The sequence below is a fragment of the Balaenoptera ricei genome, chromosome 14 (assembly GCF_028023285.1).
Source record: "Balaenoptera ricei isolate mBalRic1 chromosome 14, mBalRic1.hap2, whole genome shotgun sequence".
Lineage (NCBI taxonomy): Eukaryota > Metazoa > Chordata > Mammalia > Artiodactyla > Balaenopteridae > Balaenoptera > Balaenoptera ricei.
Genome location: NC_082652.1, coordinates 80,572,991 through 80,597,098, shown reverse-complemented (window position 1 = coordinate 80,597,098; position 24,108 = coordinate 80,572,991). Strand labels below are relative to the sequence as shown.

The 24,108-nt window shown below is 36.5% G+C and overlaps 1 protein-coding gene across 1 annotated transcript in view; it reads left to right on the top strand.

Moving 5' to 3' along the window:
* PIGN (phosphatidylinositol glycan anchor biosynthesis class N) overlaps nt 1–24,108 on the top strand; it is a 109,104-nt gene that overhangs the window by 70,040 nt on the left and 14,956 nt on the right. Inside the window, exons 23-29 of the mRNA XM_059893640.1 lie at nt 1,026–1,128; nt 2,812–2,898; nt 5,742–5,797; nt 6,093–6,168; nt 7,911–7,984; nt 11,554–11,596; nt 14,120–14,172. Coding sequence (XP_059749623.1) covers nt 1,026–1,128; nt 2,812–2,898; nt 5,742–5,797; nt 6,093–6,168; nt 7,911–7,984; nt 11,554–11,596; nt 14,120–14,172 — 492 coding nt within the window. The remainder of the gene's footprint in view (nt 1–1,025; nt 1,129–2,811; nt 2,899–5,741; nt 5,798–6,092; nt 6,169–7,910; nt 7,985–11,553; nt 11,597–14,119; nt 14,173–24,108) is intronic.

Genomic DNA, 24,108 nt, shown 5'->3' with positions numbered 1-24,108 from the left:
GATTAAAATAGTGTGATAACTACTATCATATGTAGAGTATTTTGGGGATTACAAAGGTGAAACACTTGTCTTAAACTAGGGCAGAAAAGGATTAGGAAAAGCATCTGCCACTGCGTTATCTCATGAACATTTCTCCTTTGTCCACATTATAATGTCCACATTATACGCCAGCCTAAAGATGTACCATACATTATTTAACTAAACTCCCCTGTGGATATTAAGTTGTTTTCTTGTTTTTCTCTTCTGTAAACAATATTGTAACAAACATCTTCAGATGGGAATCGTAGTGCATATGTCTGATTATTTTCTCAGGGTGAATTCCTAGAAGTGACATTATTAGATTATACTATATGAATATTTTTTAGATTCTTGATGCATAGTATTAGATTGCCTTCCAGGAAGTATTTGTTCCTATGTAGAGAGTATGAGAGTTCCTTTTTCATTATACTCTTGTTGACATTTTTTTAATATGGGTAAATATTATAAGTGACTATGGCATCTATTTTTTAATTTCTATAGCAGTTATCAATATGGTCAGACACTTTTATGGATTTATTGGCTTTTTTTTTCTTTTTGAGAGGTTTATATTCCTGTATTGCACCCATTTTTTTAAAAATTGGGGATGTTTGTCTTGCTTTTCTTCTCTGTATATTAATCATTTTAACCCAGGAATTGTCTTTTTACTTTTGTCTTATGTTTTCTTTCTTTTTTGTGTATTTCTGTCATTTACCTCATGAATGAATTTTAAATATCTCTACTATTTTAAACATTTAATGATCTCAAGATCTGATAAATTTCAAAAGATGGTGTTAGAGTTGATATTTAAATGTTACTTTCCTTTCCTACTTTCTTCTTCTGGAAAGCCTAAAAAATTTAAATTTTGTGATATTGTAACTTAGAAGTATTATCAAGATTGTTTTAATTTTGAGAAAGACCTATTAGTATTATAAATTTGCATTTTTATTTGTTTAATGTTTTTTTCTTTTCTACCCTCCCACTTCCGCCTCACATCCTCCACCCCTTAGGTATGAAGCTCTCTTCCCATTAGTATTGTCATGTTTGATGTTTGTCTGGATACACATGGAACAAGAAACCCTGCCACAATCTGTTGTTTCCTGTAAACAGAAGGTAGCTTGTCAAAATCATTCTTGCATTTATTTAAGAATATTAGAGTATTCTCTATCCTATAAGGAGGTTGCTATGTTATTTCATCAAAAATTCTACTTAAAAATTTACAGTACTTAAGGCATTAATAATTAAGTTAATAATTAAGTCAAACAGTTTGTAAGGAAATTTTCACTTACAACAGAAAAGCATGATTTTATTGTTTCATGGGCATTATATGGGTTGGGCTTTTCTTAGAGATTATTTGAAAAAATCTCTGATGCAAAAAAACATTAATATAGGTGAAAGAATATAGGAGAAAGAATGTTCTTTATCTTGTTTGCCTTTGTTTTCACATCTAATTTTTCTTTCCTTCAGTTTATTTTCGTTGGAATAATATTTATGTTGTCGCACTTCAATTTATGAATTTGATCATAAAGTGACATTTGTGTTCCAGTGTTATTTTTCTCTTTCTAGTCATTCTAATCCAAAATGCTTATTCTGTCACCTTAGTGATCATGGCCTCAGTCCAAATCTTAGACTGTTTATTCAACATAATATACTTTGAATTGGCTAAAAGCCAGCCAGATATTAAGGACACCTTTATCATGTTGAGCTAGAGAGTTAATTGATGTCTCTTGCCTTTATTTCAGAACTGAAGATAATTATAAGAAATTTGTGATAAAATATTTATAATTTTACTGAGGTCAGATAAAAGAAATATTGCAGGAAAATACCTTCATAGTTGATCCATTGATTCATCCTTAACTGGTTCTAGTTGAGTTCACAAAGAGTACTTGATGTTTTAGAATAAACAATTTCAATAAAGAAGAAACTTTATTGAAGTATATTGAGTAATTACTGGTTTTTAACTTTCAGTCCTGGAATATTAAAACAATACATGAAAAGAAGTTTTGATCAGATTCAAGTAAATGGTCAGACTGTCCTTAGTATTAAATATTCAAAATTTTAATAATTAAATATTATTAAATTAAAAATGAGGTTTACTGTGTTATTTTTTAAATTCTGTATTTTAACTGAAAGGAGATATGTCTTTTTCTAGAAAAGAGGATTAAAGCATCCTAAGGACTTAACAGAAAATTACATGGGAAGTGGGAGATAGGGAAAGTCTCCCTTTAAACTTATCCATGAGTTTTTCTTTTGTGGAAAAAGGGGGATTAAGCAAGAGTGCATCCATCATGTTGGAACTGAGAGGCTTTTTATTTTACCAGGACAGAAATATTTTGCTTTTTTATAGAGAGAAAATAATTTCTCTGGAAATGAGTTAACAGAAGAACAAAAAAACAGAAAAATATTTAATTTATCCTGCTTTTTAATATCATACCATACTTGAGTTTGAGAAGATCGGGACACTGAGAAATCAGATGTTAGAAAAGGGAAAAATTATATAGGGATTTAAAAGTGAAGCATTTATACAGGATAATAAAAAGCTCAATTCTCACTTTTATTACACATGTGGCAATACTACAACTCTGTTCAGTATATTATTAACAGTATATTTTACCTTTCGGCAGATGTTATTAAGGTGAAATTAAGCTATAGGAAAAGATTTATTTGTTTTTGTTTGTTTTCTTGTCAGTACAAGTTATCTTTCTAGCTATTGTAACTTTGACGGTAAGTTTGCTTTTGAGGGTAGAAGTAAGCGAACTGTTATTGTGCATTTATAAATGTCTTCTTATCTCACAGGTCTCCAGTATCCAATTCACCTATAATACTGATATAACCCGGTTTCGAGACTTCTATCTGGATGACATCCGTAGGGCCTTCTTCCTTGTATCCTTTTTATGGACTTCTGTTTTAAGGCACTGCCACCTCCCATTTAATGGAGTAAGAAGAAGTGGGAGGGGTTTCTGCCTGTCATTTGGTAGTGGTATTACCTTGGAGGCCATTTAACCACCCTCCCAACCATAATTTTCTCATATAGTTTACACTTCAAAAAAATTCTGAAACTAGAGACAAGCATAAAGAATGATACAACAAACAAATGTATATATGTGTATTCTTGCCATCCAAGATATCAACAACTAATATTTTGTCACATATGTCACACATTTTTAAAAATTAAAATATTACAGCTAAAGACAGTCTCCTTTCAACTTCCAACTCCAAACTAATTTCCCTCATCCAGAAGAAACCACTATTATGAGTTAGGTTTGTATCTTCCTATGTGTATTTTATACTATACTCATGTTATATAACATCTGTCTCACAAGGTTTTTGGATCACATCAGAGGCAATGTTGTGTGAAAGTTATTTGTATTAGAAGTTTGAAAGACAATGTGACAGAATAAAGTCTCACTTTGGGAAGGCTGGCTGACTGACTTGAAGAAACTCATAGGGAGATATTTCCTTTGAACTTACTGTGGTGGAGTCTGGACCTTATAGGTCCAGAAAATAAATGTTCTTATTCTCTCCTCTACCTCTTGCCTTCACTCTCAATTTTGCTTTCTGTCTTTGCAGATTCCTTCCACTCAGCCTATACTAATAAAACACTTCTTCCTTTGAACCCTGCATCTCCCTAAATTATAATTTCATCTTGTCCTTTGTGTTTACTACCAAGCTCCTTGCTGCTACCATTTCCTCCCCATTTATGTACTATATCCTCAAGCCTTGACCAGTGCCTGGCACATAGTAGCTCTTCAGTATTTGTCAAATGTCTGTGCTGAAGTTGTCCTCTCGTGGTCTGCAGGGCCTTCCTGATTGCACAGTCTAATCTGTTCAGTTTTACTTGACCACTCTTACAACATTCAACTCAATTGATTTTTCTCTTTCTTTTCCCTTGACATCCAGAACATGATCCAGGTTCTCTTCTCAGCTTTTTACACCATCTCTATTCTCCTTCATGGAAACTTACTCTTCCTTTGCTCTTGAACCATGTATGTTTTTCTCCAAGCTCTATCGTTAACCTTCTCCTCTAATTGTGCCTGGGTAATGTCATCCTCTCCGATAGCTTTGACTGACACCTCTGTACAAACAACTCTAAGATCTACTTCTCCAGCCCTGACCTCTCTGACCTTAAGAGTCATATGTCCAACATCCTGCTGGGCATCACCAGATATATGTCCACACTGACTAATGACTGCCCACCCCTCTCCAAAATCACTCTCTGCCAGGTCTCATCTCATTTAATGGCATCGCCATGCTCCCAGCTACCCAGGGCATCAAACTTGTCATATTTAACAACTCCCTGTCCAGTTTTAAAGTTCTATGGTCTCCCCTCCTTCTCCATTTCCACTCTAACCACACTGGTTCAGACTTTCCTTGTCCCCAACATGGACTACTGAAATAGCTTCCTAATTGAATTTCCTGCCTCTAATTATTTGTATCCCTGATCCAAATATCTCACTGTTATTGGTATTTCTTATTTATATTACTCACCTAAAATGCTTGCTAGCTCTTCATTGTCTCCACAATAAAGTTCAAGGTTTTTTATTAATATGCCACCAATCTACATTTCTTGCTTCATCTTTCACTGCACCCTTCAATAAACCGTCAGCTTCTATCACACCTGTTTACTGTTTCTTGACTACATCATTTTTTTTTTTTTTTTTTTTGTCTGCACCGGGTGGCATGTGGGATCTTAGTTCCCTGACCAGGGATTGAACCCCGCACCCCCTGCGTTGGAAGCATGGAGTCTTAACCACTGGATTGCCAGGGAAGTCCTTGACTACGTCATTTATTTCCCACTGTTTACCTTTAAATTCATCTTATATACTTCTACATATCATCATAATCTTAGTCACCATATGAGCACTTTAAACTATTTTATTTGTATTTATATTCTTAGTGCCTAGCTCTGCCTCTGACATGTACTAGATGATAAATCTTGGTTGGTTAGTTGACTGGTTGAATGCATGGAACAACGAAAATACTTAAGGCTCAAGTTACCAACGCAAATGCCGCTTTTTCACTGAAATTTGTCTTGATTCATACTTCCTTTTTAGTGTTTCTGTACTATTTTTGTGTATGTGTTTATGATAATAAAGTAACTAACATTTATTGAGCCCTTTCAGTGGGCCAGGCACTATTTTAAATACTTTACTAGCAGTAAGTTCTTAGACCCCAATATAATTAATACCTACTTTTTATTACTGCACTATTACAAATGTAAGTTTAAGAAATGTCAAAAAGATGTTTACTTTCTCATTCTCTATTGAATTATTTTAAAACATGATATCTTATTTCTTCCTAAGTCAAAGAACCTGGCACGTTTCACATGTAGTGGGCACACAGCGAGCATGTATGAAATGAAATCGTATTTCAGCTGAAAATGTCTGTCGCTTTTTTTTTTAATCATTAGCAGCCAACTACAAATAACAATAATCCAACTGTTTATGTTAGAGGCGAGGAAAATAGTAACCTTCCCAAGGTTACTAGTGACAAGTAAGGATGACCTCCCAGGCCTCGTTGTTCTTAGTACATTGCTTGTTCAGTCTGGTTCTTTCCAAATGCATTCACAAGGAGATACAATGGAACACTCATTTACAATAATTTATGATCAAATGTACAAGTAGAAAAGCAAATTACCCTCATAGTAGAATAGGTATATCTTTTCTCAATGAAAAAGAACTTGAATGAATTCTGACTTGTTTTGGCATTTCCTTAACTCTATTTAGGTTTTCTTCTTAATGACAGCCTTTTTTGGAACTGGGAATATAGCTTCTGTTAACAGGTAATTTAAAATAAAAACAACATATATATAACCAGAAAATAATACAAATAGGGATTTTGTTCTGTACCTTGCTTTTTACACTAAAGGATGTGTTTTGAAAATTGGTATGTATCGGCACATACAAGTCTATCTCATTCGTTTTACTGATTTTGTAATAGTTCTTGAGACAATGTATACTTGTGCTTTAGTAAGAGTAGATTTCAGAAAAGTAGTTTAAACATGCTTTTTAGAAGAACATTCTTTTAAAGTTGCAATGTGAATTCTAAACTCCTTTTTCTTTTTGTTGATTCCTTAGCTTTGATCTTGCCTCTGTCTATTGCTTTCTGACCGTATTTAGTCCTTACATGATGGGAGCCCTGATGATGTGGAAGGTTGGTTTTCTTATTTTCTTAAGATACTGATTAATAAGATTATGAACTCATTGTGACAATTAAGATTATGTAACATGTGACATTAAGATTATAAAGTGACAGAGTTAAGTCACATGGAAAGAAGATACCTTCTCAGACACTGTTGAATGGGAAGTCGGACACTTTAGCTTTTACTCCAAAATATAGTTAATCCTTTTACTTTACTCTTAAGCCCATTGAACTTCAAAAAAGTAGAGAGTCTGTTAGTCCCAGGAAGTCCTATCAAAGGTGATTAAAGACTGTGGGAAGTGATGGCTGGATCAAAACTGCCTTGCTCCTCCAGATCAAAGGCTCCCCGAACTGATGTTCCCCACGCCCGAGACGGCCAACATGTTACCATCTTTTCTCATAATCCCTGTACTTAGAACTGATTCATTCATTCAATAAATATGTCATTGAAGGTTTATCAGCACCAGCTGGGTACTGAGGAGTCTAAGATAATGACAAATTATCAGCTTTCCAGGGGTTCAGATGCTCCAATAGAATGTAATTCATGTTCTTTCCCTGTTTCTCTAGGATCATTAAGCTTGTCTTATTCCCTCTACCGTAGTGCCTGGCACATTTTATGTACTTAGTATATATTTGTTTAAATAAAGGAACTAATATCTGCCTAAAATCTGATTGCCTTCTATTCAGATCACAGAAGTAATAATTGTTAAAAGTATGTGTTTATTAAAGGATTAATATCCTTTTTTTTGTTACTGCACTAATACAAATGTAATTTTAAGAAATGTTAAAAAAGGTGTTCATTTTCTCATGTCCCATTCACTACTGAATTATTTTGAAATGTGTGTTAATAGTTTCCTTAATCTTTATTTACATTTTTCTTAATGGTAGTTGTTCTTTTCTCAGTCTATTAAAGATCATGGGCCTTTAATTAAAAACAAGCAAAGAGAGAAAGAAAAACAGAAGTTTAAACTAAATGCTAGATTTATAATCTCCAGCTTAATTCAGCAAGCTTTACTGATGTAATATATTTGGTCACTTTCTTTGACTGATGTGGCTGGAAGTGAAAATTCTCCTGGACCTCTATTTCAGTCATGTAGCCTTAACTACATGTAGCCTTTGCTTGAATAAGAGTCTTATGCAGTTTTGAACATCATTTCTTTTCCATATTTTCTCCCTCCCCTCTTTGTTTAAACATTGTGTGTGTGTGTGTGTATTTTTTTTTAATTGGTCATTGGAAAGCAGTATCTCAAAATATTAACAGTGTTACCTCTGGATTATAGATTTTTCAACCAGTATAAATGTTATTATACCTTTCTCCATTTTTTTTTATGGAGTATGAATTTTATAATCAGAAATAAATTAGTATTAAAATAAAACAACAGCAAGCAATGGTAAAGCAGCTAAATCATGTTAATAGAGTTGTAGTATCAAATAACCAGATGAGTTCAGGGATCTGTGAATCAAATCATCAGGCTCCATAGTTTATTTGATTTGGGTCATTAATTATTATACTGAGTTAAATAGAACAAAAATTTGGAATAGGCTTTATTTGAAATATTTGTTGTTATCTTTTATACTACATATGCTATTGATGTGGATTTTTAAATCTGTTTCGTCACCGTTCTATATGTCATTGGTATCATGGTTTTATTTCAGCATTGGCTTTTCACTAATACAGACAAACTTTGAGAAATTGAAATATTTCTTCAAATGCTACAGCTACCCATGGCATCATTTGTTGTTCTTTTAAACAGATTTTAATCCCCTTTGCTCTTGTGATGTGTGCTTTTGAAGCTGTTCAGTTAACTACCCAGTTATCATCAAAAAGGTAAGGTGAATGCTTAAGAAACGTTGAATTTGTTAGTTTTTAGGAAATGAGAGTTAACACTTGAGGGTATTTTGTGTGATTGCTATTAAGACACAGTAACATAGATTTATTATAAAAATGAGAAAAAAATGTTTCACCCTTTTAGTCAGAATTCAGTTGTCATGAGAGGAAATTAGTTGATTAGAGCCTCTAGCAGAATAATATGCTTTCTCAACAATAAAATGTTATTAGAATATTATTCAAGCTAGAGAGGAGCCCCACTAAAAAACTATAAAATATAAACGTTAAATTTTTGTAGTTAATAACTTGTTTATTGTAGATATAACTGTGCCTAGAAACTCCAAGGGATACCATTCTGTTTTCTTTTGGATTATTTCTTAAATGTGTATTAGACAAATGTGTTAACATTATATCATTTTACATGGCTTGAAATTAACTTCTAGATGTCAATAATTTACATAGTTTCTTAGTCTTGATTTCTACACTTTTGGCAAATGGAATGGGAAGTATCCTTTCTGAGTTTCCAGGAATTTCTGGAGCAGTCAGTGTTAAGCAATCAAGACTCTGGAAGAGAAGCTGTCAACTCAACTATTTGCTTTTTTGAAGCAATGAAATTGTGTCATCAGCACAGGACTGATCAGCCTCTCTGAAAGACACTTGAGATAAATGTGTAGCTTCTTAGCAGTTTTGTTATTCTGGAATCAAACTGGAATATTCAATGCTGAAAGAAATAACTAATATTAGCATAAATTTGCATGTTCTTCTTGATGAATTTAAGCTAGAACCAAGTGTAGCATATTATTATGTATTTGCCATAATAATAATAATAAAAATAATAAAAAGGTTTTCTTACACTGTTTAAAAATAGTAGAAATCTCATTTCTAGATTAATTTAGTATATTTTTGCAGGATATTTACATGAATTTAACATTAAAAGCATTTATACCTTGTCAGTACCACATAGAAGATACTTAGACCCAATTTAAAAAAAGACTAGTAAGTGACATGTACTTTCTCACATCTCTGTTAACAGATGCAAGATTTTAGAAGGGCTTTTAATTAAAGTTTAAGAAGAGCTGGGGATATGTGGGATGAGAAGTAGAAGGCTCATCAAAATGTGTGTGTATATGTATGCGTGTATTTGTGTGTGTGTGTGTGTGTGTGTGTGTGTGTGTAGTAATTTTAACCTGAGACTACTACGACGAAAAACTAAATACAAAGGGAGAGAACTGAGGCAAAGATGACAAAGTTGTGGCTTTATAAATGTCTTCTCTTTCGACCTTTAAACCTTTACAAGTCACTGACATTCCCCCCTAATATAACACTGACCCCTCAAACTTAATATGTCGTACATTGAACCCAGCAATTCCCTTTCTTCCTGTTGAACTCTAGCTGCTCATCCTGTTTTCTTTTTCTAATCCGTCACACAAGCCCAAGTCCATCCATCACTCATTGCCAAATCCACTCGCTACATGTCACTGATATCGTCTGTTCTTTCTATTCACATTTTCAATCACCTCCACCCGCCCACTATCATCAGTCGTCTTCAGGGGCCTCTTAGCTGATCTCCCTGCTTTTCCTCCTGTCCTCCTACAGTTATTATCCATACAACAGACCGAGGAGCCTTTAAAACCTTCCAGTGGCTTCTTGTCACAACTAGGAAAAATTCTAAAGTCCTAATTATGGCCTAAATGGCCCCATGTGATCTGGCCCCTGCATATCTATCTCTCCAACCTTATTTCCCACAACTTTTATGCTAGCACACTCTGCTTAAAGCTGACCCTCTTGCTGTTCTGCAAATACACCATGCACGTTTTCACCTCATGCCCTTTGTACGTTCCACACTCTCTCTACCTGCATTGCTCTTTACTCATATAGTTTCATGGTTCACTCTGTTCACACAGGTCTCTACTTAAATGTCTTCTCCTCATAGAGGTCTCCCCCGATCAATCGACTTTTCTTCCTCACATTTAACACCACCTGACATTTTATTGTTATTACAAACATTCTATTTATTATTTGTCTCCCTGAGTAGATGGTAGGCTCTGTTCACCAATGTTTTACCAGCAACAAGAACAGTGGCTGGCATACAATAGAAACTGAAAACACATGTGCTAAATTAGTGGTAGAAGTTATCAGCACAAAATAAAACTGGAAATGGCTACTACTACACATTGTGACATTTCTTTTATACACAAGACTGACTTAAGAACGTCCCCCTTTTGGTTCCAGAGAGCACTAAAATTTGACCCAGGAAAAATTAGACTTGGTAGAAACAACAACAAATAATACTGTAGAAACAACAACAATAATACTGTAAAAAAGTAAAACCACCCAGAGTAAAATCTACAACTGACAAAATAATGTTGAAGAAGCAAAAAATAAAAAATAGTGACATCACCAAATGCTGGGGAGGCTGCAAAGAAATTGCTCTCAGACGTTGCTGGTGGGAATGTAAAATAGTACACCTACTCTGAAAAGAGTTATCCAGTTTCTTATGAAACTGAGCAAACAACATAATCCAGTAACTGCACTCGGCTATTTTTCCTAGAGAAATGAAAACTTGTGTTTGCACAAAAACTGTACACGAATGTTTATAGCAGCTTTATTTGTAATAGCCACAAACTGGAAACCACCCTGATGTCCTTTAGTGCTTGAATGGTTAAGCAAACTGTGGTATAATGGAGTACTGCTCAGCAATAAAAAGGAGCAAACTATTGATACACACAGAACCTTAGATAAATCTCAAGAGAATTGTGCTGAGTGAAAAAGGCAATCCCAAAATGTTATAAGTGATTCAAATGATTCCACTTGTACAACACTCTTGAAATAACAAAATTATAGAAACAGAGAACAGATCAGTGGTTTCCAGGGACTGGGGATTAGACAGAGAGTAAGCAAGAGGAGGATAGATGTAGCTATAAAAGAGTATCATGAGGGATCCTTGTGATGATGGAAACATTCTGTATCTTGGCAGAATCAATGTCAGTATCCTGGTTCTGATACTGTACTATAGTTTTGTAAGATGTTACCAGTGGGGGAAACTGGGCAGAGGGTACATGGGTTCCCTCTATATTATATCTTGCAGTTGCATGTGAATCCATAATTATCTAAAATAAAAACTTTAATTTAAAAAATCATAATTCATGTCCCTTTCTTTTTTTAATTTTATTTATTTATTTATTTTTTATGCAGCAGGTTCATATTAGTCATCCATTTTATACACATCAGTGTATACATGTCAATCCAAATCTCCCAATTCATCACACCACCACTACCCCCCACCGCTTTCCCCCCTTGGTGTCCATACGTTTGTTCTCTATCATGTCCCTTTCATACTATTGAAATAAATATTCAAAGTGTTAAATAACATTTTTGAAGTCCAGCCCATCACTGTGGGACAGTAGTCCATGATAATGTGAAAAGAGCCTTTGTCAAATGTAATATTTTCAGAAGCAGAAATACTAATAACAGAATGTTAGATTATTTGATTATTCTCATTTTGATTTTAATGTGCTTTTAAATGTGTCTGCAGTATTACATGTGTTTTTTCTTTATTTTTTTTCCAGTCTTTTTCTCATGGTTATCAACATATCAGACATCATGGCTTTGGTAAGGCATTACTGGATATTCAATATAAATAAGATTGACAAGCTAAACAATGAGTTGATTTTTTTTATATATATATAATATATTTATTTATTTATTTTTGGCTGCACTGGGTCTTCGTTGCTGCGCATGGGCTTTCTCTAGTTGCAGCAAGCGGGGACTACTCTTCGTTGCGGTGCGTGGGCTTCTCATCGCGGTGGCTTCTCTTGTTGTGGAGCACGGGCTCTAGGTGTGCGAGCTTCAGTAGTTGTGGCATGCAGGCTCAGTAGTTGTGACTCATGGGCTCTAGAGCGCAGGCTCAGTAGTTGTGGCGCATGGGCTTAGTTGCTCCGCGGCATGTGGGATCTTCCTGGACCAGGGCTCGAACCCGTGTCCCCTGCATTGGCAGGCAGATTCTCAACCACTGTGCCCCCAGGGAAGTCCCCCAATGAGTTGATTTAATCAAGTGAAATATGAATGCATTTCTGTACATGAACTCTTTAGATACTGAATTATTAGTGCTGGCATAATTTACACATAAATTACTTTCTTTTTATATGACCTATAATGTGGTAAGAGTGCTCTTCTTAAAGTGTCAGAAATCTTCTAACTTGATTTATTAGAATCTGTTACTTTATACATAGTCTTCAGTGGTACATTGTATCTGAAATGAAACTTCCATAGGAGGTTAACAGAAAAAGCTAACTTTAGGTTTAGGTAATATACCATTTTCCTACTTGAAATGCTGATTTTTAACCTTTTTGTCAGATTGAAAAAGAAAGGAAAAAAGAGAGGGGAGGAGGAAGGGAAGGAAGGAAAGAGGGAACAGGGTGGGATGATGTTATCAAGATGCTAGCTCTAATAATGAGTTCTAGTGAGGAACAGGTAGGTGGGCCTCTTGTATGTAATGTATTAACAAAAAGAACCCATTTTACACCTACAAGTTCAGGAGGGTTCCCCAAACTACCCTAAGGTTTGATAATTCACTAGATGGACTCACAGAATTCACTGAAGACTGTTGTTTCCACCAGTGCGGCTTATTACAGGGAAAGGAGACAGATTAAAATCAGCCAAGGGAAGAAATGCAGAGGGCAGAGTCCAGAAGGGGTCCAGATGTGGAGCTCTGGCCATACTCTCCCCGTGAAGCTGGGACAGCCGTGCTCTGCCGGCAGTGATGCGTGACAGTGCACATGGAGTACTGCCAGCCAGGCTCACCAGAGCCTCGATGTCCAGGCTTTTTATTGGAGCTCGATCATATATTGTTCCCATGGCTAACCTTTAATCTCCAGTCCTTCTAGAGGTAGAACTGATAACACACGGCCCAAACCCCTGAACATAAATCACATTATTAGACTGTCCAGTGGTTGAGTTCCCCCAGGCAAAACACTCCTATCAGGCAGGGCCGAGTAAATTGCCTCCTAGTAGCTGAAGGTAAAGGCCAGACCTCTCTTTAGGTAGGGTTAATTCTTCACTACACAACATCTTATGCTGAAAGGGCTGAGACGACTGTTAGGGTAACTTCCCAAATCAGATTCCTAGTCACTTGATTCAGATGAGAACATTTTTATGTTGTATTGAACTGGATATATTTCTGAAATTGACCACACATAATGTTAGAACAAATTAGCTTTCAGTTTTGCTCACAAAGTGGCAAATAGGCAAAGACATGTTAACAGAAGAGAATTTAAATTCTCTGATTAATTTTATATGAAGAATCAGACTGCTGAGTTTAACTTAGAGAGCCATGTGTGGTCTAAGTTCTGTTTACCTGACTGGTGTTGTATCTCTCCTCTCTCTCCTTGTTTCCTCTACCCCAGCCTCACCTTGGACATGCCAAGCTCTACCTGGACTCTTGATGTTTATAAACGTTACTCCCTCTGTCAGAAACAAACTTCTCCCCCGATCTCTCCAACCTCCTCTTTCCTCTGACTCTTACTTGTCACTTAGATTTTTAGACTTTTTATTGGGACTGCCTTCCCTTATTACCCCAGCTGGGGTGTGTACCCCTTCCTTTGTGCTCCTGTACTTGCCTGTATTTCCAATGATAACACTCATCACACACACACACACACACACACACACACACACACACACACGCCTGATAAATTGACTGAATCAGTCACTAGATTATAAATCTCCTGAAAGAGAGTTTATCTCCAGGACCTAACACAGTGATTGGCACATAGTAGACGATCAGTAAGTGTTTGCTGATGAATAGATGATACGGCTTCCTTTCACTGCAGTCTTTGGTATTATCGATACTTAGTGTCTTTTATGAAAGTTGGCTGGGTTTTCTTTCTAGTTATTCAAGATGTCACTTTTGTGTTTATGTGATTGAATGGTAATGCTGTTTCTGGCTTTTAAGCTATTGCTCATTTTAGTCCAAGCAAAAATTTCAATAAAGGGCGAATTCTTATTGATTCTAGTCAGATAGTGGTTCTGAGGGGTCAGAAATCTGAAAGACATAATCCTAAAACAAAATTGCTTTTAGACTGAATCTATATAACCTTTGTTTTTAATGGAGCCATATTTTGTTTTATTTTACAGCATTTTTTCTTCTTGATCAAAGATTATGGCAGCTGGCTTGATATTGGAGCAAGGTATAGTATATATTCACATAGAATTCTTCAGAGTGCAGTGAAAAATAGTAACTTGGTATCTTAGTATAGAAGATTTCAATTTGATTTTTGAAGTAAGCATAGCAAGTAGCAATTATTTTAAACCTCTGGAGGTGAGACATGTCCCTCCAGTTCTTGGCATTAACACATTATCAGGTGTTTCCTTGGGATGATGTGGGGACAGATGTTAAGTCTGAAAGAAATGCAGAACAGCAGGAAGGTACAAGGAAAACTGCTTGAATCTGGGGTAGATCACTCCAGTGTCTGTGTTCTCATAATCTCTCAATCTCTCTCGAGAACAATGAAGCTATTCAAGTTGCAGTGTGAATTTTCTGTGGCAGTTTACATTTCATGTAATCATCATATGCCTCCTAAAATCTTCAATATGGGAACATGTTAACATGTGATACCTATAACATCATTATTTAAAGTATCATCTGAACAAAAAGTCAGTTTCCTCTTTATTGTGATTTGAACATCAATGATTGCCATAATCTGTTAAATTTCTTCTCTTTGAGGGGAAGAAAGCAAGGTTGATCCTTTTGCCTTTTTGTTTTCAAATGCATTCAGAGATAGAATACATTTTTATAGACTAATTTTATTTCCTTCAGTCAGTATTTGTTCAGCCAGGAATTGTGTAGGTTTGGGTGAGGTACTCGATTACAAGTCCTCTCCTCTGTTCCTACCTCTTAGGCAGCTCAGGCTTGTACCGCCTTGTTATTTATATAGAGGTCTGTCTCCCTTGATAGTCAGCTGATTTGACTCGCTTTCATTCCTTGTGTGCTAGGCACAAAGAGGGTACTCCATAGGTCATTAATTTTGTTTTCATTAGTCTCTTAAGTTTGAAGCTTAGGGAAAGTTTTAATGTGTCCTTCTCACCAGCCCTCTGATCCCAGAGTGTCCAGGCAGGTAGTAGGTCATGGCATGGGCTTTAAACCAGAGTTCCTGGGATTGATCTATTTCTGCCACTTTTTAGCTGTGAGACTGTCAGCAAGTGACTTAACGTCTCTAATCTCTCTCTGTCTCTTGTCGTTTTGAATGAATTAATCCATCTAAAGCATTTAGCACAGTGCCTGGCATCAAATAAGCTCCAATAAATGGAAACTATTATTATTAATATTACTCTGCAGTTCTATTTTTTTATCCTTCATAGTGTTTCTTGTATTTGAGATACCTCTCCTTATTCTCTCCATAATTTGATTAATTTATTTTCATTTTAAACATAGGTCAGAATTTTGTTTGGAAAATATTCTGACAAAATATAGCATTTTTACATATGAGACTTTTTATTTTATTCTTAATTGTAGCAAAATATACATAATATAAAATTTACCTTCTTAACCCTTTTCAAGTGTAGAATTCAGTGGCATTAAGGACACTCACATTGTTGTACAACTATCATTATCATTCCATCTCCATAATGGTTTGCATCTTGCAAAAAAACTCCTCATTCCCCATCTCTACCAGCCCTGGCAACCACCATTTTAATTTCTGTTTCTATGTATTTGACTACTCTAGGATAGCTCACATAAATTAAATTGTACAGTATTTGCCCTTTTGTGACTGAATTATTTCACTTAGCATAATGTATTCAAGGTTCATCCCTGTTATAGCATGTGTCAGAATATCCTTCCTTTTGAAGGCTGTATAATGTTCCATTGTATGTACAGACCACATTTTGTTTACCCATTCATCCATCAGTGGACACTTGAGTTGCTTCCCCCTTTTGGCTATTGTGAATAATGCTGCTATAACATGGGTTTCAGACTTTTTGATGGGAGAAATTTATATTGGTTTTGGCTCTAAAGAGGTGCAAAGGAATGAAGAGGATATAATTCTCACATGAAGATGTGCATCATTAATTTCTGCACAGCATCATTAATTTATATTACACAAATTAAGGATTTGATTTTCTCTGATTCACTTGAGGTTTATCTTTACTTGGCAGATTTTTTTCTTCAAAGTACAAATTTCACTGTTATTACTAGTAATAACACGCATAAAACACAAAGCATTTTTAAATATCCATGATCTCAATTCAACAGGGCAAATATTTATTGATCACCCACTATGCACCAGGTGAATTCCTGGGGATGAAAAGCACATTCTCAGGCTCTCAGGGAGCTTAAGTTTGGAGGAGGAAACAGACTCATGAGCAGACAATATGGTGCAGTGTGGGAATTTCTAGAATAGTCTCTTGGGTGCTGTGGGGACATTAGTCAGGGCACCTACCTCAGCCTTGCAGGGTAAGGGAAGGCTTGTCAGGAGAGGGACTGTTTAGACACTGCAAGAGTAGCATTTAGAAGAGCACATTGGGTCACAAGATCTAGGGAGAATGTGTAGCGTAAATAAAGGCCAAGATCTAATGGCATCTTAAGGAACCACTGATATTTATGGGTAGAGAACAGGAGGTGTGGCAATGAGGCTGAAAGAAGTGGCCAGAAAGGCAGGAGGAAACCAGGTGAGAGTAGTGTGGTGGAGATCAAAAGAACATTCAGGAAGGAGGGAGGTTATCGAGATGTTACAGAGAGAGTAAGTAGGAGAAGACATAAAGATATGCATTGGATTAAACAGTGGGTCATTGATGAGCTTGGCCAGGGACGGTTCAGTGGTAAGATTTAGTACTAGACGTCTGCACTGAATCAAATCCATTGATTTCTGGGTGAGGACCACAGACCAAAGATAATCATTTTTCTCCTCTCTACCAAGTCTTCAATAAAATAACAAACCCAGCAAAAGTGAAGAGAATAGAAAAATGACCATCAGCAAATGCAAGTTCAACAAATTCCTAGAAGATGGATAATCTGAGAGAGGAAGCAGCAGCCCAGAATCTATCAGTGAGTGTTGCCAAAGGAACAGGGAAGCCCAGAGGCTCCAGACTCAGTCGGACAGTAATACGGAGCATAGGAATGAGGAAGGGGATTAACTGCATGTCTCCCAGTCCAGTGATGGTACCAGTGGGCTCTCCATGGCCTCTTTCCTCCTTCCTTCATCCCCACACAGGAAGTACTACTTTCTGCCTTTTACTCCCAGGGAAAAACCAGAGGACACCTGGAAAGAGGCTGAGGAGATGTGAAGAATTTCACTGCTATGACACATGTGCTTCTACCTCATAGAAAAATTGTCCTCCACTCTAGCATTCATAGCTTCCTTCCACCCCGGCCCAAAGGGCAGAGGCAGGCACCCCTCCTGCTCATCCTAAAACATGACATAGCAATTTTTATTACATACCCACAACTTACTGGCAACTATCCTATTTGTGAGTTAGACCTAGAGGAAGACAAGACTTTCTTAAAAACTTAACACTACCCTCTGATTGCTATTCTGAATAGAATAGCATTCTATTCCTAGATACCTACCCAAGAGAAGGAAAAAATATGTACACAGAAGACTTGTACAGGAATTTTCATAGTAGCTTTATTAATAATAACCAAAATCTGGAGACAATCCAGATGTTTATCAGCACTTGAATGGATAAACAAATTATGCTATATCCATAAAATGGAAAACTACTTATTAATAAAAAGAAATGAATGACTGATGAACCCAACTACATGGATGAATCTTAGAAATTTTATAATGAGTGAAAGAAACCAGGTACATTAAGAGTATATATTGTATTATTACATTTATGTAAAATTCTAAAACGGACAGAATTAATCTATAGTCACAGAAAGCTGATCAGTTGTTGTCTGGGCCTGGGAATTAGGGTAAGGCTGCCTATAAATGGGCATGTGGAAACTTTTGGAGTGATGGAAGTGTTCTACATCTTGACTGTGATGATGGTTACATGGGTGAATCATTTGTCAATACTCATTTAACCAGATACTTAAAATGGTTCCATTTTCTTATATATAAATTATACTTCAAAGTTGATTCATAAGGAAAAATAGAATAACTAAAATAACTACCTAAAATTGACATGAGTAAGGTATGGTATAAGTCAGCCAAATCCTCCTCTTGCCTAACAGAGACTTAATAAATGATGTTTTAAATTGTTGCATCAATAAACAGCAATGTAAAGATACTAATTCATGTCAAGGAGGTAACCACCAGAAGGTCTAAAAAGGGAAGCAGTTAGAGTGGTTGCTTGAGAAGTGGGTAAGAAAGAATGAGGGGTATTACTTTTCAATGTAAGTCTTTCTCCCTTATTTTGCTTTTTTAATACTGTGTGTATGCCTCAGATAAAAATTAAAGGGAAGCCCTGAACCAAGATGGCAGAGTAGAAGGACGTGCTCTCACTCCCTCTTGTGAGAGCACCGGAATCACAACTAGCTAATGGACAGTCATCGACAGGAAGACACTGGAACTCACCATAAAAAGATACCCCACATCCAAAGACAAAGGAGAAGCCACAGTGAGACGGTAGGAGGGGGCGCAATCACAGTAAAATCAAATCCCATAACTGCTGGGTGGGTGACTCACAGATGGGAGAACACTTATACCACAGAAGTCCACCCACTGGAGTGAAGGTTCTGAGCCCCACGTCAGGCTTCCCAACCTGGGGGTCCAGCAACGGGAGGAGGAATTCCTAGAGAATCAGACTTCGAAGGCTAGCGGGATTTGATTGCAGGACTTTGACAGGACTGGGGGAAACAGAGACTCCACTCTTGGAGGGCACACACAAAGTAGTGTGCATGTCGGGACCCGGGGGAAGGAGCAGTGACCCAAGGGGAGACTGAACCAGACCTACCTGCTAGTGTTGGAGGGTCTCCTACAGAGGCAGGGGGTGGCTGTAGCTCACCGTGAGGAAAAGGACGCTGGCAGCAGAAGTTCTGGGAAGTGCTCCTTGGTGTGAGCTCTCCCAGAGTCCACCATTGGCCCCAACAAGGAGCCCGGGTGGTCTCCAGTGTTGGGTTGCCTCAGGCCGAACAACCAACAGGGAGGGAACCCAGCCCCACCCATCAGCAGTCAAGCAGATTAAAGTTTTACTGAGCTCTGCCTACCAGAGCAACAGTCAGCTCTACCCACCACCAGTCCCTCCCATCAGGAAACTTACACAAGCCTCTTAGATAGCCTCATCCACCAGAGGGCAGACAGCAGAAGTGAGAAGAACTATAATCCTGCAGCCTGTGGAACAAAAACCACATTCACAGAAAGATAGACAAGATGAAAAGGCAGAGGGCTACGTACCAGATGAAGGAACAAGATAAAACCCCAGAAAAACAACTAAGTGAAGTGGAGATAGGCAACATTCCAGAAAAAGAATTCAGAATAATGATAGTGAAGATGATCCAGGACCTCGGAAAAAGAATGGAGGCAAAGATCGAGAAGATGCAAGAAATGTTTAACAAAGACCCAACAGAATTAAAGAACAAACAAACAGAGATGAACAATACAATAACTGAAATGAAAACTACACTAGAAGGACTCAATAGCAGAATAACTGAGGCAGAAGAACAGATAAGTGACCTGGAAGACAGAATGGTGGAATTCACTGCTGCGGAACAGAATTAAGAAAAAAGAATGAAAAGAAATGAAGACAGCCTAAGAGACCTCTGGGACAATATTAAACCCAACAGCATTCTCATTATAGGCGTCTCAGAAGGAGAAGAGAGAGAGAAAGGACCAGAGAAAATATTTGAAGAGATTATAATCAGAAACTTCCTTAACATGGGAAAGGAAATGGCCACCCACATCCAGGAAGTGCAGCGAGTCCCATACATGATAAACCCAAGGAGAAACACACTGAGACACATAGTAATCAAATTGGCAAAAATTAAAACAAAAATTTTTGAAAGCAGCAAGGGAAAAACGACAAATAACATACAAAGGAACTCCCATACAGTTAACAGCTGATTTCTCAGCAGAAACTCTACAAGCCAGAAGGGAGTGGCATGATATACTTAAATTGATGAAAGGGAAGAACCTACAACCAAGATTACCCAGCAAGGATCTCATTCAGATTCGATGGAGAAATCAAAAGCTTTACAGACAAGCAAAAGCTAAGAGAATTCAGCACCACCAAACCAGCTCTACAACAAATGCTAAAGAAACTTCTCTAAGTGGGAGACACAAGAGAAGAAAAGGACCTACAAAAACAAACCCAAAACAATTAAGAAAATGGTCATAGGAACATACATATCAATAATTACCTTAAACGTGAATGCATTAAATGCTCCAACAAAAGACTCAGGCTTGCTGAGTGGATACAAAAACAAGACCCACCTATATGCTGTCTACAAGAGACCCACTTCAGACCTAGAGACACATACAGACTGAAAGTGAGGGGATGGAAAAAGATATTCCATGCAAATGGAAATCAAAAGGAAGCTGGAGTAGCCATACTCATATCAGATAAAATAGACTTTAAAATAAAGAATATTACAAGAGACAAGGAAGGACACTACATAATGATTAAGAGAGCAATCCAAGAAGAAGATATAACAATTATAAATATATATGCACCCAACATAGGAGCACCTCAATACATAAAGCAACTGCTAACAGCTATAAAAGAGGAAATAGACAATAACACAATAATAGTGGGGAACTTTAACACCTCACTTACACCAATGAACAGATCATCCAAAATGAAAATTTATTTATTTTATTTATAATATTTATTATTAAACACAAGCTTTAAATGACACAATAGACCAGATAGATTTAATTGATATTTATAGGACATTCCATCCAGAAACAGCAGATTACACTTTCTTCTCAAGTGCGCACAGAACATTCTCCAGGATAGATCACATCTTGGATCACAAATCAAGCCTCAGTAAATTTAAGAAAATTGAAATCATATCAAGCATCTTTTCTGACCACAACGCTATGAGATTAGAAATGAATTACAGGGAAAAATACGTAAAAAACACAAAAACTTGGAGGCTAAACAATATGTTACTAAATAACCAAGAGATCACTGAAGAAATCAAAGAGGAAATCAAAAAACACCTAGAGACAAATGACAATGAAAACACGATGATCCAAAAGCTATGGGATGCAGCAAAAGCAGTTCTAAGAGGGAAGTTTATAGCTATACCAGCCTACCTCAAGAAACAAGAAAAATCTCAAATAACAATCTAACCTTACACCTAAAGGAACTACAGAAAGAAGAACAAAAAAAAAAAAACCCCCAAAGCTAGCAGAAGGAAAGAAATCATAAAGATCAGAGCAGAAATAAATGTAATAAAAACAAAGAAAACAATAGCAAAGGTCAATAAAACTAAAAGCTGATTCTCTGAGAAGATAAACAAAATTGATAAACCATTAGCCAGACTCATCATGAAAAAGAGGGAGAGGACTCAAATCAATAAAATTAGAAATGAGAAAGGAGAAGTTACAACAGACATTGCAGAAATACAAAGCATCCTAAGAGACTACTACAAGCAACTCTATGACAATAAAATGGACAACCTGGAAGAAATGGACAAATTTTTAGAAAGGTATAACCTTCCAAGACTGAACCAGGAAGAAATAGAAAATATGAACAGACCAATCACAAGTAATGAAATTGAAACTGTGATTAAAAATCTTCCAACAAACAAAAGTCCAGGACCAGATGGCTTCACAGGTGAATTCTATCAAACATTTAGAGAAGAGCTAACACCCATCCTTCTCAAACTCTTCCAAAAAATTGCAGAGGAAGGAACACTCCCAAACTCATTCTGTGAGGCCACCATCACCCTGATACCAAAACCAGACAAAGACACTACAAAAAAAGAAAATTACAGACCAACATCACTGATGAATATAGATGCAAAAATCCTCAACAAAATACTAGCAAACAGAATCCAACAACACATTAAAAGGATCATATACCGTGATCAAATGGGATTTATCCCAGGGATGCAAGGATTCTTCAATATACGCAAATCAATCAATGTGATACACCATATTAACAAATTGAAGAATAAAAACCATATGATCATCTCAATAGATGCAGAACAAGCTTTTGACAAAATTCAACACGCATTTATGATAAAAACTCTCCAGAAAGTGGGCATAGAGGGAACCTACCTCAACATAATAAAGGCCATATACGACAAACCCACAGCAAACATCACTCTCAATGGTGAAAAACTGAAAGCATTTCCTCTAAGATCAGGAGCAAGACAAGGATGTCCACTCTCACCGCTATTATTCAACATAGTTTTGGAAGTCCTAGCCACGGCAATCAGAAAAGAAAAAGAAATAAAAGGAATACAAATCGGAAAAGAAGAAGTAAAACTGTCACTGTTTGCAGATGACATGATACTATACATAGAGAATCCTAAAGATGCCACCAGAAAACTACTAGAGCTAATCAATGAATTTGGTAAAGTTACAGGATACAAAATTAATGCACAGAAATCTCTTGCATTCCTATACACTAATGATGAAAAATATGAAAGAGGAATTAAGGAAACACTCCCATTTACATTGCAACAAAAAGAATAAAATACCTATGAATAAACCAACCTAGGGAGACAAAAGACCTGTATGCAGAAAACTGTAAGACACTGATGAAAGAAATTAAAGATGATACCAACAGATGGAGAGATATACCATTTTCTTGGATTGGAAGAATCAATATTGTGAAAATGACTATACTACCCAAAGCAATCTACAGATTCAATGCAATCCCTATCAAATTACCAATGGCATTTTTTATGGAACTAGAACAAATCATCTTAAAATTTGTATGGAGACACAAAAGACCCCGAATAGCCAAAGCAGTCTTGAGGGAAAAAAACGGAGCTGGAGGAATCAGACTCCCTGACTTCAGACTATACTACAAAGCTACAGTAATCAAGACAATATGGTACTGGCACAGAAACAGAAACATCAATGAAAGATCAATGGAACAGAAAGATCAATGGAACAAGATAGAAAGCCCAGAGATAAACCCATGCACCTATGGTCAACTAATCTATGACAAAGGAGGCAAGGATGTACAATGGAGAAAATACAGTCTCTTCGATAAGTGGTGCTGGGAAAACTGGACAGCTACATGTAAAAGAATGAAATTAGAACACTCCCTAACACCATACACAAAAGTAAACTCAAAATGGATTAGAGACCTAAATCTAAGACCGGACACTATAAAACCCTTAGAGGAAAACATAGGAAGAACACTCTTTGACATAAATCACAGCAAGATCTTTTCTGATCCACCTCCTAGAGTAATGGAAATAAAAACAAAAATAAATAAATGGGACCTAATGAAACTTCAAAGCTTTTGCACAGCAAAGGAAACCATAAACAAGACTAAAAGACAACCTTCAGAATGGGAGAAAATATTTGCAAATGAATCAACGGACAAAGGATTAATCTCCAAAATATATAAACAGTTCATGCAGCTCAATATTAAAAAACCAAAAACCCAATCCAAAAACGGGCAGAAGACCTAAATAGACATTTCTCCAAAGAAGACACACAGATGGCCAAGAAGCACATGAAAAGCTGCTCAACATCACTAATTATTAGAGAAATGCAAATCAAAACTACAATGAGGTATCACCTCACACCAGTTAGAATGGGCGTCATCAGAAAATCTACAAACAACAAATGCTGGAGAGGGTGTGGAGAAAAGGGAACCCTCTTGCACTGTTGGTGAGAATGTAAATTGATACAGCCACTATGGAGAACAGTATGGAGGTTCCTTAAAAAACTAAAAATAGAATTACCATATGATCCAGCAATCCCACTACTGGGCATATACCCAGAGAAAACCATAATTCAAAAAGACACATGCACCCCAATGTTCACTGCAGCACTGTTTACAATAGCCAGGTCATGGAAGCAACCTAAATGCCCATCGACAGACGAATGGATAAAGAAGTTGTGGTGCATATATACAATGGAATATTACTCAGCCATAAAACGGAACGAAATTGGGTCATTTGTTGAGACGTGGATGGATCTAGAGACTGTCATACAGAGTGAGTCAGAAAGAGAAAAACTAATATCGTATATTAATGCATATTTGTG